At 43.2% G+C, this 16,110-nt stretch overlaps 4 protein-coding genes across 4 annotated transcripts; 2 read left to right on the top strand and 2 right to left on the bottom strand.

The window, feature by feature from the left end:
* Positions 1-1,664: 1,664 nt before the first annotated feature.
* Positions 1,665-2,192, top strand: MELLADRAFT_92899 (uncharacterized protein; the record flags this gene model as incomplete). The annotated part of the gene is made up of 1 exon (XM_007415715.1): positions 1,665-2,192. The coding sequence occupies one exon, from the start codon at positions 1,665-1,667 to the stop codon at positions 2,190-2,192; it is 528 nt and encodes a 175-aa protein (XP_007415777.1).
* Positions 2,193-4,701: 2,509 nt separating this feature from the next.
* Positions 4,702-8,579, bottom strand: MELLADRAFT_73103 (uncharacterized protein; the record flags this gene model as incomplete). The annotated part of the gene is made up of 7 exons (XM_007415748.1): positions 4,702-5,844; positions 5,923-6,382; positions 6,445-7,215; positions 7,283-7,385; positions 7,450-7,524; positions 7,588-7,685; positions 7,790-8,579. The coding sequence occupies 7 exons, from the start codon at positions 8,106-8,108 to the stop codon at positions 5,229-5,231; spliced, it is 2,442 nt and encodes an 813-aa protein (XP_007415810.1).
* A 1,377-nt stretch (positions 8,580-9,956) lies between these two features.
* MELLADRAFT_45314 (amidohydrolase) lies at positions 9,957-12,188 on the top strand (the record flags this gene model as incomplete). The annotated part of the gene is made up of 10 exons (XM_007415716.1): positions 9,957-10,092; positions 10,179-10,392; positions 10,462-10,582; positions 10,647-10,722; positions 10,800-10,901; positions 10,970-11,058; positions 11,135-11,226; positions 11,292-11,351; positions 11,425-11,684; positions 11,762-12,188. The coding sequence occupies 10 exons, from the start codon at positions 10,090-10,092 to the stop codon at positions 11,993-11,995; spliced, it is 1,251 nt and encodes a 416-aa protein (XP_007415778.1).
* Positions 12,189-12,918: 730 nt separating this feature from the next.
* MELLADRAFT_67449 (uncharacterized protein) lies at positions 12,919-15,753 on the bottom strand (the record flags this gene model as incomplete). The annotated part of the gene is made up of 3 exons (XM_007415747.1): positions 12,919-15,324; positions 15,437-15,502; positions 15,586-15,753. The coding sequence occupies 3 exons, from the start codon at positions 15,751-15,753 to the stop codon at positions 12,919-12,921; spliced, it is 2,640 nt and encodes an 879-aa protein (XP_007415809.1).
* Positions 15,754-16,110: the final 357 nt, after the last annotated feature.

Raw genomic sequence — 16,110 nt, forward strand, 5'->3', positions numbered from 1 at the left:
CTCTGGTTTACTCGGATCTGATGGTTCCAAAGCGAAAATAGTGAAAAAGCACGAGCCCCACAACTGTTTAGAGCCATACTCGAGTGCCATCGTGCGTCAAGTTTTGATATGTCTTACAGAGCAATAATTCCGGGGAATAAAGCGCTTTGGGACTACTTGCTCATAGATAATATCTGTGACCATAATCGCAGAAGATTAGCCGGTAAATGGGCCGGCCGCTTCAAGGTACAGCCACCGTCGGGTGATCAACTTCAAGCAGGTGACTTTGGAAAGTTGCTCCGGATAGAAAAGACGCGGTCTACATACCCTTACTTAACTCAGAGGCTCCCGCCCCAAAAGAGCAGACTTGGAGTTAGTCAAGTTAGCGGTGTACCAAGTTTGCTGCCCGCGGCCATACGCCACAAATCCGAATGCGTCACCTCAGGTGACGCGTTGCAATATATCAGCTTTCCAAAGGAACGCAGTACCTGCATTAACCTTGGCTCGTGATCCTTATCTTGATTTGTGGGGCCAAGATAAGTAAGTGGCTGGATAGATATCGATCAGAGAGGGTTACTGGGCGGTGATCTACCTGAGTGCGTCCTTCGATCACCAAGTTTTTGCCAATGCCCAGCTTCGTGTCCGTCCTGAGGAGAGAGACGAGCAGGTCGAAAAGTAAGAGATCCTACCTGATTCGTGTCATTTCCACGAATTCCGTTGGACGGTCTTTCTGCTCAGTACTTGTTTGCCCGGTGAGGTGTTCGAGCATAGTGCCACACATCTGGATTTGTCAACATACGCTCGATCACTCTGTGCCCCATCCGTTGAAGCATGATGTGGTTCACCATTCACAGGGATTTCAGTCTCGTGCCTTGGCAGTTCTCCGCAAGATCGCATCCCTAATTTTATCACCTGTCACATGTTTTGCTTACCATTTACCCTTCATAACGCTCCCGGTGTTGTCTCGTTTTGAATGGCTCTACTAAGCGATCCGAAGCTAAGGGTTTCGACTTGTGGGGTGTGTGGGATTCAGCACTGTTTGACACATTCAATGCACTCAATAGGGTAAAATATGAGGGGTTAAGACTCAGAGAAACAAGCTGGGATGGACAAGTTCGGACGACAAAATAACTGAGGTCTGTGCCAACTCAAAACAGAAGCTTGTCGGCCGTCCCGCCGTTGGGTTCCACGTTTAATGTTTCGTATAGACACTTTTCCGATCCCCCCCTTTTCCCTGTTTTTTTTTCGTGATGTCTACACTTTTTTTTGCAAGTCCGATCTACATCTCTTGAAAAAATTCACCTTGAGGAGAAAATTTTCTCATGTTGAGTAACAAGGCGTTTTGCAGCGGAGATTTTTTTGTCTACCAGCATTGCCTCATCACCTTTAAAATGCGCCATCTTTCCTCAACAGGTTGCCGTCCTTCACTCCCACATCACCTTCTAAGCCTCTTCTCGATCAGCTTTTGAAATCTCAATTCTTTCATTTCATTTTTCCTTGCACCATCATCAGACCCCACTTACCGATAATTTACTCGTCGCCTATACTCGTCACCTACCACTTCACAGGGATATCATTTTTATAGGTTAGTTCAACTTATATCCTTCCCTATCCATATCCGCGTTCAAGCTTTGACTGACATGAGTCCATGACCAGATCCCCCTTACGATACTTAATCTGCTATCATGACTTCATTCTCCATGCAATTCATGATCTGCCTATGTCTCGTGGTACTCTTTGCCGCTGCCTCGGCTCCAGCCGCCGCGTCGCCGATCGGTCTAGCTCCACGTGCCCCCAGTTCTCTTCTTAAACGTGCAGGAAGAGACGGTCCTGCGCAACGAAAAGACTATTCACGGGCTCCGTCTTGGAAGCGCTCACCAATGCACGCGCCTTCTTCTGAACCTCTCAAGTTCGTACGCGCCCCGAGCTACAAGAAGAAACGAGCTACTGTCATTACGGATTCTGGAATTATGGTCCGATCCGTTAAGTCCCTTAACGCCAAGCGGGCGGTTGGTGGTGTACCTGATTCCGGTCCAATGGCCGCAGATAGTTCACATCAATCACATGTTCTTGAAAGACGGGCTGTGGGTGGTGTCGACATATCAGGAGCCACATCTGCGGTTCAAAGTGAACGCCGCTTAGTCAGTCGAGGAATGCAGCGTACCAGTAACTTGAAACATGGAGAAAAGATGGGCGGACCTCGTGCTTGGTGACCGAGTGGTGATAATTGCTTTGGTGCGTATTTGAGGTATTCCCCTTTATGAGCTTTTTATTTGGATGATGAATACTAATGATTGCATTTTTTTATAAAAATTCATCAACATATAGCCGAACGAGTCTCGAGCCCTTCGCTATCTTCGTCAATCAGTTCTTCCTGCAGTTTTCAAGTATCATTGGAAGCCATTAGGGCAAAAGTTATTGCTCTAGGTTTCATCTGTTCCGTTTTGTCCCCACTCAATTTCTTTCATTTCACATCCTATCATTTGATTCACTTAACACGCGAAACAAACCTCATTTAATCATCAGAATTTCAGTATCTCTTGTTTTGTGCTCTCTCAGTCTTTCTATCTTATTTTCTTAACTCTTATGTACCAGGACCTACTTCTCTCCGGAAGTTTCAAACCAAAAAGAGAACAAGTACACCCTGATGTTACTCATGGACTCTAACATGTATAATTGGTTATCTCACTCATTTTTTGTCCTGTCTCTTTTGGCTGTCTTCTCTGATCACGCTTGTACCGTACGGTATTTATGATTGAGCGGAGAAATTTTTGAATTAATGGTTCTTGCATGGAGGATAAAATATATTTTATTGGGATTCTTATACACTTGACTATTTGTGGTCAGACCAGAGTTTTCTCTTTCAACAAAATCCGTCAACTTGACATTTATACTTCTTTCTTGAAGAATTACATCCTTTGCAAATTGCCTAGTCATCATGCGTCCTACAAGTTCTAGAGAGAAACAAAGTTCACAGCGAGACAAGGAGTAGTAGCTCCTCAATATCTAATCTAAACACTTGCTCAATCGACAAAAAATTGGTATGCTGAGATATATGATGAGTTCTACAGCAAGCATAAGTCTATGGAAGGTTAAGAAGGAATGAGATTAGCTATGATATATGCCACATTCAAAGACTTACCGAGAACTCCATACGTAGACGACAAAAGAGCATTCAGATAGGCTGAGAACTAACCTTTCATAATTCACATCATCCCTCACATCATCAAGCTTTATGGCTAATCCGGGTTGATGTACCTCAGACTCATCAGACATCATCTCATGTTTTGTCTATCTTAAGCGTGCTCACTTCAAGCAGTCCATTATATTTATCAGATTGGACTAGCATTCTACATATCTATGTGTCTCTATTCTCCTACCACAAATTTATGTGATTCTTGTGCCTCCTATATGTCCTAATTCTGTAGTTTGTAACTTAGAATCACCCTTTCATGATTACAACATAAGAACAATCAAACAAGTCAACATATCATCGTTCCAAGGGATATTTCACATACAAGGACCTATTTGGTTTCAGCAAGCTGACCAAACATCCTGGTAATACATAGATCAAGCTCCATGAAACTTGATGTAAATCATCCCAATGCTCACGAGTCATCATAAGCGTAAGAAGAATCTTCAAGATGAAAGATCAAACTTTCTTCATCTGCAGTCTGGACAATCATCTTATTGTCAAGATAACTTAGACTCAAGATGAATGTCAAGATGTGGATAGTTTGATTCCACAAACCAACCCATTGTAAATATGGGAGCAATATATATTGCTTTTTCAAATAAGCCTTTTCAATAAGAAATATTACAAACATGGATGGTGTCTAGATGGCAAAGAGACAATGAACAAAAAGATCATCTGATCAAAAGTCCAAAAATGTCAACAAATTTAGACGTTCATCCATTCATCTTGGCCAAATTTAATATAACCCTAATAGATTTTTTCAGATTTTGATGAAAGATGACAAATCTGGAAAGATGGGGCAGCAAGATCCACCAGCTCAAATCCAGCCAACAAAGGTTTCAAATCACAGCTCACAGTATATCTTGCAGTCATCCTCACATGAGCATTTCTGTAGCATAATTTTGTATGTTGCGTAACTCAAGACTACTCTACCTAGTTCGGCTACACAAAAAAAGCTGGCTATAGTTGCTACTTTCAAAGGCTTATGAATTCCACTAGTCCAAACCTTCAGATTGAATGTTCTTGCTCAAAACTCAACATTTCAAGCACCTAAGACCGTCTCCAAGATGCTCAACCTGCCTGCTTTCCATCTATAGATTTTCTAACGGATCTGATTCCAACTTCACTTTTCTTCATTTTTCTTTGTTTTTTATCATCAAATCCAAATTTCCACTCAGAAACCACACTTGAACAATCCATGGAAAACTGCAGGTCAATATTTGAGAAAATCTATACATGCACAGACATAAGAATGAAGATCCCAAAGCTGCTCTCAAATGTTCAAAATGTTGAGTTTTGAGTGAGAACATTGGATTTGGGCATTTGCAGTATCCGTCTGAAATTCATAAGCCTTTGACAGTAGCAACCATACACCTAAAGGTTGGAGATTTGCAAGGCGGGTTGATTTCTATTGAATCCAAAATACGTTAACTGAGTTTAACAACATCCTTCTCCCAATGAAACGTGGCACAAACTTGATCCAGTACTCAAGGATATCCATCCAATAGCCTAAGGGACCCCAAACTCACAACAAAAAAAACACTTTATTCATAATCAAATTCATCATCATTCTCAGACACACACACAAAACAAAAACAAAGATTGAAAACAAGACAATTTGGGGATCAGTGGTTGATCATAAAAGGTTTTCTCAGATGGAAATACATGATAATGGTAGTAGTGGTTTGATTATAAGGCTTAAAAGAACCATTTGAATAGGGCTGGATGAATAGATGTAAGAAAGTAAGAAAGAATTCATAACAAACAGAACATGCGCGCCAAAAATCTTATACACACTCAAACAAAACCAAAAAAAAGGAAACCATAGTAAATAGAAGATAAGTCATCAGGCTTACTACAACATGGTAAGCAAACCCAACCCAACCCATCTGTTGATTCTCCAACAAAAATTCAGATTTAAAGTCTGACAGACGTACTTCAAGAAGAAGTACGTTTCAAATACAAGCACAAGACGAGGTCAAGTTCCATAGGTCGGCTAGCAAGTAAAACCTTGAAGCACACCATAAAAAGAAAAACAAGATCGAAAAGGTGTTTAAGCCTTAGAGTCTCTATCACTTTCGGTAGTAGTGGTGTCGGTTTCTTTCTGATCTTTGCTGACACTAGCACCGAGTTCAGAACCACCTGATTTATCTTCACCATCACCGGGTAAGGCCATTCCCTTTTTGATTCGAACGGTCTCAAACGTTCTGAGCATTTTGCGTCTGGCTCCCACAGCGGCAACACCTCTAGATTCCAAGTCGGAGTCACCCATGAGAACCATTTCTTGCCAAGTACATCCTTCAAAGTTAGGTGTATATTTGTGTAATCGAAGACCACGGAGCCAAGCCGGAATGTCACTCAAAAGCTTCATGTCAAGCTCCTCATCTGGGTTAGATCCTGATCCAGGAGTGTGAGATGGTTTACCGACCGGCGAACGACCGTTCGGGCTACGCTTGTTGGCCAATCCTTGATTTCCAGCCATCATCGGGAAACCAGCGGGGAAACTCATCCCTAGGCGGGCAGAGAGCGGAGAAATCATAGGCGCACCACCCATCATACCACCCATCTGCATCTGTTGCTGTAAGACTTGAAGGTGTTGCGCTTGTTGCATCTGCTGTTGCATGTTAAGAAGATTTGCCATATTTTGAAGGGCATTAGGATCGTTCATGCTGAAAAACCCGGTAGGAAAATGAAATTCATCACTATGTGATTACAGCAATTATCGGGAACGAAGCGAAAAAACATACTTGGTCATAGCCGCCATATTGGCCATTCCATTCAAATTCATGCCGCCGTTAAATCCAGCCAGAGTGTTCATCATAGCCAAGTTGTTTACCATCGTCGGATCCGCCGCAGCGTTTTGTACGTTTGGACTATTCAATCCATTGCGCCAGTTTTGTTGAGCAGCCATGGCGGCTTGTTGAGCATTGAGTAATGATTGAGTGGTCATAGGGCTAGGCATGCCACCACCATTGCTTGAATGCAAAGCGGAGCGAGGTCCGCCATACGAGTTTGATAATCCGCCTGTTCGGTTCTGCATGCCTTGCCCGCTACCGGTGTAGATTTGTGGGGTGGAAGCATGTCCCATGCTGCTAGACATGTTGTTTGGCATGCCGCTCTGAGAGTTATTGTTAGAGTTCTGGCCAGATGTCATGCTGTTGTTAGAGCTCGGGCCAAGTCCGGATAATACACCTGAGAAAGATTGTCCTGTTATACAATCCAGGATAAGTCAAAATATTTTGGCAATTAGTATATGTCGGGTAACTCACCACTCGCAGCGGTGCCTTGGAGTCCTTTGCTTTGACGGCGAAATTTTCGGGCGTCATCTAATTGAATCCCATTTGTGGGTGAATCCCCTGGCGTGTTAGGAGTGGCAGATGGAGCTGGAGTGGAATTCGCGTTTGTCGAGCCGGCTTGATGAGCGGCTCCCCATTGAGCCAAACGGTTCGCGGCGTCGCCTAAGCCTTGCGAATTAGCATCGGCAGCATGTCCACCATCTTCCTTATTGGCGAACATAGGTACAAGAGGAGTGTTGACTTGGCTAGCCCAGCTTCCGCCGAGGATCGGACTGAGTTGGCTTTCTAATCCAGGAGTACCAGCAGCAGCAGCGCGGGCGAAGGCGGCATGGGAAGCGTTATGATGACTTGTGTTCAAGTCGCTTCCCGTGCTCTTTGGTCTCGGACTGGGCGATCGATTGATACTACTTTCCTCTTCAACAGTGCCAGAGTGGTTATTCCACTTGGGACTCTTGAGACTGTTGTCAGCCAAGAGTTGGACAGGAGCAGAAACGCGGTTGGCCGAACTAGCTTTGAGTTTGGCGCGTTGATTAGCTAACAAGGCCGCAGCCTCGCTCGCACTGCCATTGTTGGAGTTGGTAGATTCATTCAAGAGGGCCGAGTTCGGGCTAAGATATGTTTCGGTTGGGGTGTTGATACTGGTCCCCAAAGATTGTCTCGCAAATTGGCGGACAACAGGTGAAGCAGGGGATTTCATGCTAAGTTGAGCCAGCTTAGCTTCCATTTGCTGTTCCATCGAGGCAGCTGTATAAGGGAAAGAACAGCTAAGTTCAAATTGATGTGGTGTTAAATCGAGCGAAGATACACGTACCGCCGCCTGAGGGCGCAGGACTTAAAAGTGCGGTCATCGGATCGCTTCGAGCCATTTGTTGAAGTACAGTGATAAAGAAACGAATCTGGACTTGAGTGGATGACTGTGTAATGAAAGTGATCGGTGAGTCTGAAGAAGAAACAGAGAGCGGATATCGAGCAACCTACCTGAAGAAGGGAATATAAAGCAGCAGTTCTTTCGGCCTCACTAAGGACACGAAACCATTGCTCAATGGCGCTAAGCTGTTGGAAGAGAAAATCGTCAGAATATATGCGGATTGAGGGGTAAGATAAATGCCAGCTTACCTCTTCTTTGAAGTTAACGTCTAAACTGGCGGCAGCCATTTCTTCTAAAGTCGCCTCATAGCTTTGGAGATCCTCGAACCATTTGTCGATCGCCTCAGCTATAACAAGAACATCGATCAAGTGATACATCAAATTGTAAGTACACAGGCACGGAGAAATATATCCAGTAATCAACAAGGTCATTAGAGGAGGGATGACAAACCTTCGAGAGATGGACCAAATATCTGTTGGCCACCGAGACCCAACATTTCACTGTTGGGTCTCATACCACCACCAGATGTGATACGAGGGCTCATGGGCCCACTTCCGGCCAAGGCCTTGCTAGCATCTAGGCTTTGTCTGGGGCCACCTGCGCTGCGTGCGCCCCCGTAGTGAGGAGAGAGTGCACCAAAGTGTTGATTGGCAGGGGTGGATGACGAGAGCGAGTGTTGATGGCGATAGACGCCATTAGACTGCCCAGCAGGAGTTGAAGACCTGTTTGAAGCCGATGAAGGCGGTCGAATGGGTGCTAAAGAAGTCATACTTGATGATAAAGGTCGACTTGGAGTGACCAAGGTGTTAAGTTGATGAGTAGAAGGTTGATTAGTTTCCTGCTAGAATCCTTTGTTGACTCTGACTAGAGAGACTGAGAAGTGAGAGTTGTGGGATGCGCCGCAAGTGTTCAGAGAGGGTCGATGTTTGATTGGTTTTTGTGGTTGTTGTAAAGGAAATCAATCCGATTCTAATTAGAAGTACGACAGAGTACAGTCCTAACCGAGAGGAACGAAAATAGGTTGAAAGGATGGTAATCGATTGCGATCCTGATTGATTGTGAACGTTCGATGAAACGTTGGTTGAAGTGTAGAAAGGGAAGCGTGAATGCGGAAAAGACCAAAAAGTAATGAAGGTGAAACTCCAATGCCGAGGGGATCGAATTTTGAGGGCAGTGTGGGAGAAAGTTAAGGAGAAGAAAGAAAATGAAAGTAGACTTCGGATGAAAGGTTCAATTAGTTGTGAAATGGATGGTAAAGATCAGAACTCAATAGAATCTTGAAAAAAAAACTGATTGTTACTTGTTACTGGTTCTACTCAATGGTAACCAACCCAATCACCAGTTTAAAGAATTCCAAGCAACTTGGTTTTTCGATCGTGGTGGGCTGTGTCGAATTCGATGGCTATTGGATTAACCGTTTGAAAGCCTGATGGTTTGTTTTTTCAATCAATTAAAATTTAGACCATAAGCTACAATTTAAATTGCAAAAAACCTCCTAAAATTCAACTCATGCTTCATTTCATCAAGAACCACCAGCAAGGTCAGTTCAACATTCAACCATCACACTTCATCCCATCCAGAGTCCGATCCTCAATCCAGATTCCAGCCTTAGCAGAGCACCTCTCCTTTACAACGGATCCCAAGGATCTCCCATCGAGCTTCTTTAATTTTGCATGAGAAAATAGCACGTATCCTTAATCAAAGCCTTCACTCTAGTACACTTTAACCGGTCTTAGTTCCGCGTGCGCTGGATAAATGGCGTGTAGGCATAGCAGTGCCTAGCCCTATAGCATAAGAGGGCGAGGTAGAGGTGGCGCGTTAGTCTGCTCAATTGTGTATAGTCGGAAGAGGTCGACCGTCCAGGGGCTCAATCTGGTCCTCCTCTTTCAAGTCTAGGAGAGTCTAGGTCATGATGTTATTTAAATTGCTGAAGTCCACGTTATGAAGAGTTCTTGACACGTTTTCAAACCCAATGATACACACCCTCAACTTGCAAGGAAACTCGAAATGATTGGCATCGGCTTCAGATACAGCCCTGAGGGATGGGTCAAAAATGTAATAGATGATTTGACGTATATTATGAGTTCCAGGATTTTTTTCCATGCTTCCTTCTTGTTCTTTTTTGTACCAAGTGATCAGATCCAGTTCAGACCTGGACGCAAAAAGGGAAGTGGGTATTTTGTGATCAAAATGGTACCAGTGTTTGGCACTTTGAAAGCGAGCAAGTTGATAAACAATATGCACAACATGGGAATCGGATTGTGGATAAATGCTACAGTAAACAGGAGGGAACAGGATTTTGGAAGTTTGTTTGAGGAAATGACTTCCATAGGTTCTGATGACAAAACCACTTAATATGAGTTATCTCTCTGACCTTTCTGCCACGGATAACTTTCCAATTCACCACAACTTCTTGCATATTCATCTCACATCATTAAGGGTACTCAAAGCAAAGTATGTAGCGCTACATACTTTTCGCTACATACTTTTTTTTGGCGGGGACAAAGAAAAAAAATATACTTTTGGCCTCGCCTTCCCCGCCAAAAAAAGTATATAGCAAAAAGTATGTACACGTACATACTTACTTTGAGTACCCTTATTCTCAAAGCTTTCAAATGGCAGGTTGCTTTTCTCCTTTGATAAACGCAATTGCAGGAAGTTCTCGAAACTCAACTTCATCACCACCATCAAGAAGACCTGAATCGAAAACCGATCAATCCGGATCTTGTAGATGTGGAATACTCACACCCATGGTAAATTCAATTCATCAACCAAAACACACCAGTCTAGCATTTATAAACCTCGACAATTAAAAAGTTTTTCTTTCCCGATGATGCAGGATTTCAATCCTGATCGAGAACCACCAGCTTATTCAGCTTTAAGTTCAAGTTTACCAACGAATGATGAATATCTTTCAATCATTGAACAATCAATCGATAATCTTTCAAACGATTTACGTACATTCAGTTTAAAGATGTTTGAGTATGCAGAAACGGCTATGAAAGAGTATCATACACACGATCTTTTAGCCGATTTTATGTCACAACAATCTGGTATGATTCAAAATCATCAAATGAAACTTTAAATCATACTGAAAAAAAATTGGTTTGGTTTTTAATTAGGTTGGAAAGTTACCAGACATGCTTATGGAATGGAAACTGCTGTGGAAGCTGTCTTTAGTAGAGGTTCTGGTGGTCCCACAATCGGGTTTAATTCAGAGATGGATGCACTGCCACAAATCGGGTACGTGGTATTTGACCTTTTAAGTATCATGTCAAGATTCAAGGGCTGAAATCTACCACATCAGTCATGCATGTGGCCATCCTCTCATTTGTATCTCAGGAATAGCTGCTGCGATAGCTACTGCCACGGCTTTGACCAAAGTGAGTTTTCAAACAGATGTGTTGACTCCGAGCACTGCATATACTGACTCACACTATCTGCGTTTAATTTTCTGTAGGCATCTTTACCTGGTACAGTAATTCTTTTGGGAACTCCAGCAGAAGAAGATATTGGTGGTAAACTCACCCTGATCGATAGGGGTGCGTATAAGCCTATGGACGTAAGTGATCTAGTTTTTGATCCTTCATCGTTTTACGATCACCTGACTGACAGAAATGGAGTTTACAGGCTTGTCTCATGTTACATCCTGCCCCTTTTGGTGGATTGCTTGGTATGTTTGCAATCACAGAAGTCATTGTGGAGTATCACGGTAAAAAGTTAGATTCTTGACTTATCCTTTCAAGCTATCCAATGAATACTTACTGATTCTGCTGTTCTCTTTGGTGTGAACAGTGCCCATGCGGCAGGTGCACCATGGGAAGGGGTCAATGCGCTTGATGCAGCTGTAGCAGCTTATACCAGTATCTCAACTCTTCGACAACAAAGTTTGTAAAATTCTCCATCTCTTTCTGTCATGAGCAAGAAGCTAAACCTAATTCTCATATTATAGTTCATCCCACTCATAGAGTTCATGGTATCATTCAAGGATCAGAACGATGGACAGCCAATGGTCAGTCTTTTCGATCAAATCAACACCTCAAATCAATCCGAAATACTGACCATTCAGAATGTCATCAATCTAGTGATTCCTGACTACGCCTGTCTCAAGTATGGGATTCGAGCACCTACCAGCAAAGAAATGCTAGAGCTCAAAGAACGTGTCTTCAACTGTTTCAAAGCTGCTGCACTCTCTACCGGTTGTACATATACTTTGAAGGAAGAATTAGTATACTATGATTTGAAGAATAATAGTCGTTTAGGAACTGAATATAAACATTACATGGAATCGGTCATGAAGATTCCAGTTCCGTTGACGGGTCCAGTACTTGGATCTACTGATTTTGTTAGTTTTTTGTTCATCTATCGGTACCATAGAAGATGAAAGCTAATTAATATCATATCTTGATTTTACTATTTTAGGGAAATGTATCATATAAAGTACCAGCAATCCATCCGATTTATGAAATCCCTACTAAACCCGGTGAAGGAAACCATACACGTGGTTTCACCACTGCAGCAGCCACTGAAGAAGCACATGAGCTTACTTTGAAATCGGCTAAAGGAATCGCTTTTACGGGTTGGAAAGTTTTATCCAATCCATCCTTTTTGGCAGATGTTCGTCGTGAATTTAACTTGGAGATTTGTAGAACTTAATGGATTGGATTTCTTGAATCGAGCTAGGTATTAGTTTGTTGTTGTTTTATCTTTTACTTTTATGTTGTCTTCTTTCGTCTTTGGTATACCTGAATATATCATATGTCTCTTTTTAAAGCATGATCTGTATCCTTATATGTTCTGGAGTATTCATGTGTTTGGGAAAGAAATTCAATGGGGCACATCCGGTTCCTATCTCCGAATCTTTGAGGCTCGTGAATTCGGTGCGCCCCAAAAGAAAGTGGCACACAGCTGTACAACATGCGATCCAATGAAATCCCCATTCTTTCAAAAAACTTGCTACCCTAAGATAGGTGGACTTGAAGTTCAATGATGATCAAAATCCAAGGGTGTAATCCATTATGCCCTGGATTGATAAATCAAACCGGATCAACAACCTCATGACAGTTTGAGTAGGCAATCAAGTTCATGGACCAAAACTTCTTGCTTGTTGCAGTGCATTGTGTTTTGTATAAAACACTGATTACGAATCATTTCAATAAATAATGGCATACGAAGATAACAACAACAACATGATTTGAAGAAGATGTATAGAGAAGGATATGATAAAACAACAACAACCTTGAACCCAGAAAAACAACCTCTAGGATATTTAAATCTAATACTTCTTACAGCCCTTGGTACAACAAAATTGGTATACTATCAAACTTGAATTTTAAAGTTCAAAAATATCGGGAAAATTGACCCATACACATAAAAATGCTCGACAAATTTCTCATGATAATGCATCTTGGAATAATAATAAATTCTTTGCTGTTATTAAATGTCCTTTATAATCTCGAAAATCAAATCCAGGAAGGTAATAGTCAAAATTTCATAAACATAGACGAAATGAAACTTGACTGAGCCTTAAAATCACTAATTAAATTCTTTCTACTTCTTCCTTCTCTTTCCAAAGGAAATCAAAGTCCAGCTATCATAGCCAATTGATTTTGCGTCGGACCACTACATTCTGGCCATTCTGAATCTACATCACTTAAATCTTCACCATCTTCATCATCATGATGATCTAAATATCTCAATTCACCTTTAATAATTTCTTCGATTCCTGAACTAGTATTCATCAATTGATCAAGTTCAACATCCTCCATTGCAGCGGTCTCATCAGCCGGTAACTTGTTGAAAATCTTTGTAGATTCTTCTGGCTCAGACTCGATAGCGGTGTCCTCACTCATCTCAACTAGTTCCGGATGATGATGATCAAGTGTCATACCAGGATTCAAGGTCGCATCCTCATATTCGGGATGGGCGTGAGTAACCTCTCCAAGCTGCTGGTATCCAAATTCTTCGCGCCGCTCCACCATAGCTCCAGATAAGTGTGCCGAAGTCCCAGCATGATAGTCGTCCCTGTTATCCACGCGGTCAGTCCCAGAAGATACATGAGATCGAGTTCTGCTTGCACTGTTGATGATCGAGTCGCCTGGATTATCCAACTGGATTCGTTTTTCTGACTTTCTTCTTCCTTTGGTCGTCTTCTTCAAAAAGATCGGCTCAGGCCATACTGGCTCAATTCCATGATCAGCAGTGGGATCGGCAGTAATCCAACTACGATCAAGTCGACGTGTTACAGCGAGCCATGTACGACGCTTAGCAGCCATCCTACGTCTAACCTCAGATTGTTTACTAGGTAGAACGGGCGGAGAGCTAAGCTGGGTATTGTGAGGCTGAGAATGTAGAGCGTCTGCAAAACGTTTGATTCGAGCCTTGACAGCTGCTAGTGCTGCTGTGATAGTCGCATCTGTAGCAATATCCACTGCATGGCCCTCACCCCATCCCCCCGCCAGTCGAGAGGCAGTGATGACATCTGAAAATCGATCTAGGCCAGCGAATTGTTCCTTGGCGAGCCTTTCCTCTTCTAAAAGTGTAATGGTCAGGAAAGTGGTATCAAGCTTATCCATGGTGATACAGTCTTCAGCCAATTGAGTACTAAGTTCGATAGCAGATTCTTGGGCTAGTTGAGGTGCGATGCTCGACAGGAACGCAGGCTCTAGAGCGAGAGTGGGAAATTGGAATATGGAAGTAGAATTACAGGACGCTTGATCAGGAAATGAGATAGGTCCTGGACGGTTAGGGGTAGGTGAAAGAGTAGGTGTCGGGGCTCTTGAAAATCGGTATGTGGGGCCATGTTGAATTTGCGCTTCGCGTGCAGTATCAATACCAGAGCGCAAATTGCAAGCTTGATTATCGGCGATAGAGCTGACTTCCGATGATGTAGATGAATGAAGTTGAACCGTCTCCTGCAGTCCGTGAAAGTCTTCTTTACCTTTGAGAGAGATCCAAGTTGGGTGTAAATCCGTTATCTGGTGACTGAGAGATCGGGGTTGATATTCAGGATGGTCTTGTATGAATGTCTCGAGCATGTGAGGCTTGATGACATTGGGAGCTGGCTCATCCAAGCTTGTCTCGGCCGATGTGAATTCACTATGTCCGGCGTCCTCATCCACAAGTAAGTGGGATGACTTCACCATCCTACACCAATCTCTCAATTGGGTAAGTGACCCATCTTCGGACCCCCCGAAGCCGTGGTCTCTCTGAGTCTTCTTTAGCGAGGTTGAGCCATGCAGAAGTTCAGCAAAACGGATGGCTCGGGACGTGAAATGCTCTCGAACATAGTCGAGCTCAGACTTCACAACCCAGAGAGGATAAGTGCACGGAAGAGCATTTCTGAGGAGACCTAAGATGACCGTCTGGAAGAGATCGAGTAGCGTACTTCGGAAGCTTGAAAGTCTTGAGATCAACTGATAAACTTCAGGTGATGGTATGTCAAAGTTCAGCTCATATTGTGACTCTGGATTTTTTTCTTCTCGGTTATCTCCAGCTCCCGCAAGCTTGAGCTTTTTTCGACTCTTGAGCAAGCCTAAGCTCGGTGCGCGCCGCTTTTGAGTCGTTGGTTTTCGCGGCTTGCTCGGGCCGCTAGGGGCTTGGAGAGACCGCTTCAGATCTTTCAAGCGTTGGAAATCGGTTGGCGCGAGAGGAGAAGGTCGAGTTGACTTTCTCAGCCTCGATAATTGACTGTGAGTCATTTCTGACAACATGGCCAGATGAGAGTCTAAAGGATCTTGACGAGCAAAGCAGATTTCCCTGAGGTGGTTGAGCTGAGTAAGCAGCTTTGATTTGATACGGCTCTCGAGTGATCCTTCGGCTGATGAGGTTGGAAATAATTCTGAAGGCGCCCAAGCTCCTGGTTTGAACTCTTTGACTGGAGGTGTTTTATACGTTGAATTTTCGCATTCCATAAAAGTGCAATCAGAAACGGTTCCGTTGACAAACTTGATGGATACTCGCTCGCTGGGGATATCGAATGTGACCTGAAACATCAAGGTTGATAGGTAAGTTTAGCTGCTACTTATCAGATCGCAAAGCTGAGCCATGTCAAAAGGTGGAAGGGGGGATATACAGCTCAAGAACACTTGCACCTACCGTGTCAATAATTTGTTGCCTCCATAAAGTAGAATCCATACAAAGCAATGTATGCGGCTCGATTCCCTGAGTCAAAGGATTCAATTGAGGAAATGCAAAGAGGGTCAATCAAGGTATATGCGGATCCAACAGAATGAAGTCAGTCTTACAAATTGTTGACACAGTGATTGGGTTTGGGTGTAGCCAACAGGCATCGAAACTTTGGCGAAAGGTTTGGATTTCTTTTGATAAAAGCTCGAGTCATATTGGACATCATGAGTCAATACACATTCTGGCACATCGCTCATAGATTCTGGTGGAATCACGTGCAGATACATCGTTAGCGATACGTGAAGGTAATGATACTCTGGTCGGATCTGAGAAGATGCGCTTATTGATATAAGAGCGGAGGAAGTTCAGTTTAGCAATCTGAGTTCAAGTGATGTTGCAGGGTTGCGTCTCGACATTCAACAGGGTTATTTCAAGCGGCTCACGTTTCGAAATGACCGTTCAAAGCGGAACCGATGATACTAACGATGCAGGCTGGTAGATTGATGACCGAAATCGACAGTACAGTTATGTGAGATTGTTCAGGGGATCCAGGGAGTCAAATCAAGGTGACGGCTATTATGTCGGTCAACAAGCCAAACGACTATTGGAGCCCAAGCCTTCGGCGTCGGAGGTCTTACAAATCT

This window comes from Melampsora larici-populina (assembly GCF_000204055.1).
Source record: "Melampsora larici-populina 98AG31 unplaced genomic scaffold MELLAscaffold_53, whole genome shotgun sequence".
Lineage (NCBI taxonomy): Eukaryota > Fungi > Basidiomycota > Pucciniomycetes > Pucciniales > Melampsoraceae > Melampsora > Melampsora laricis-populina.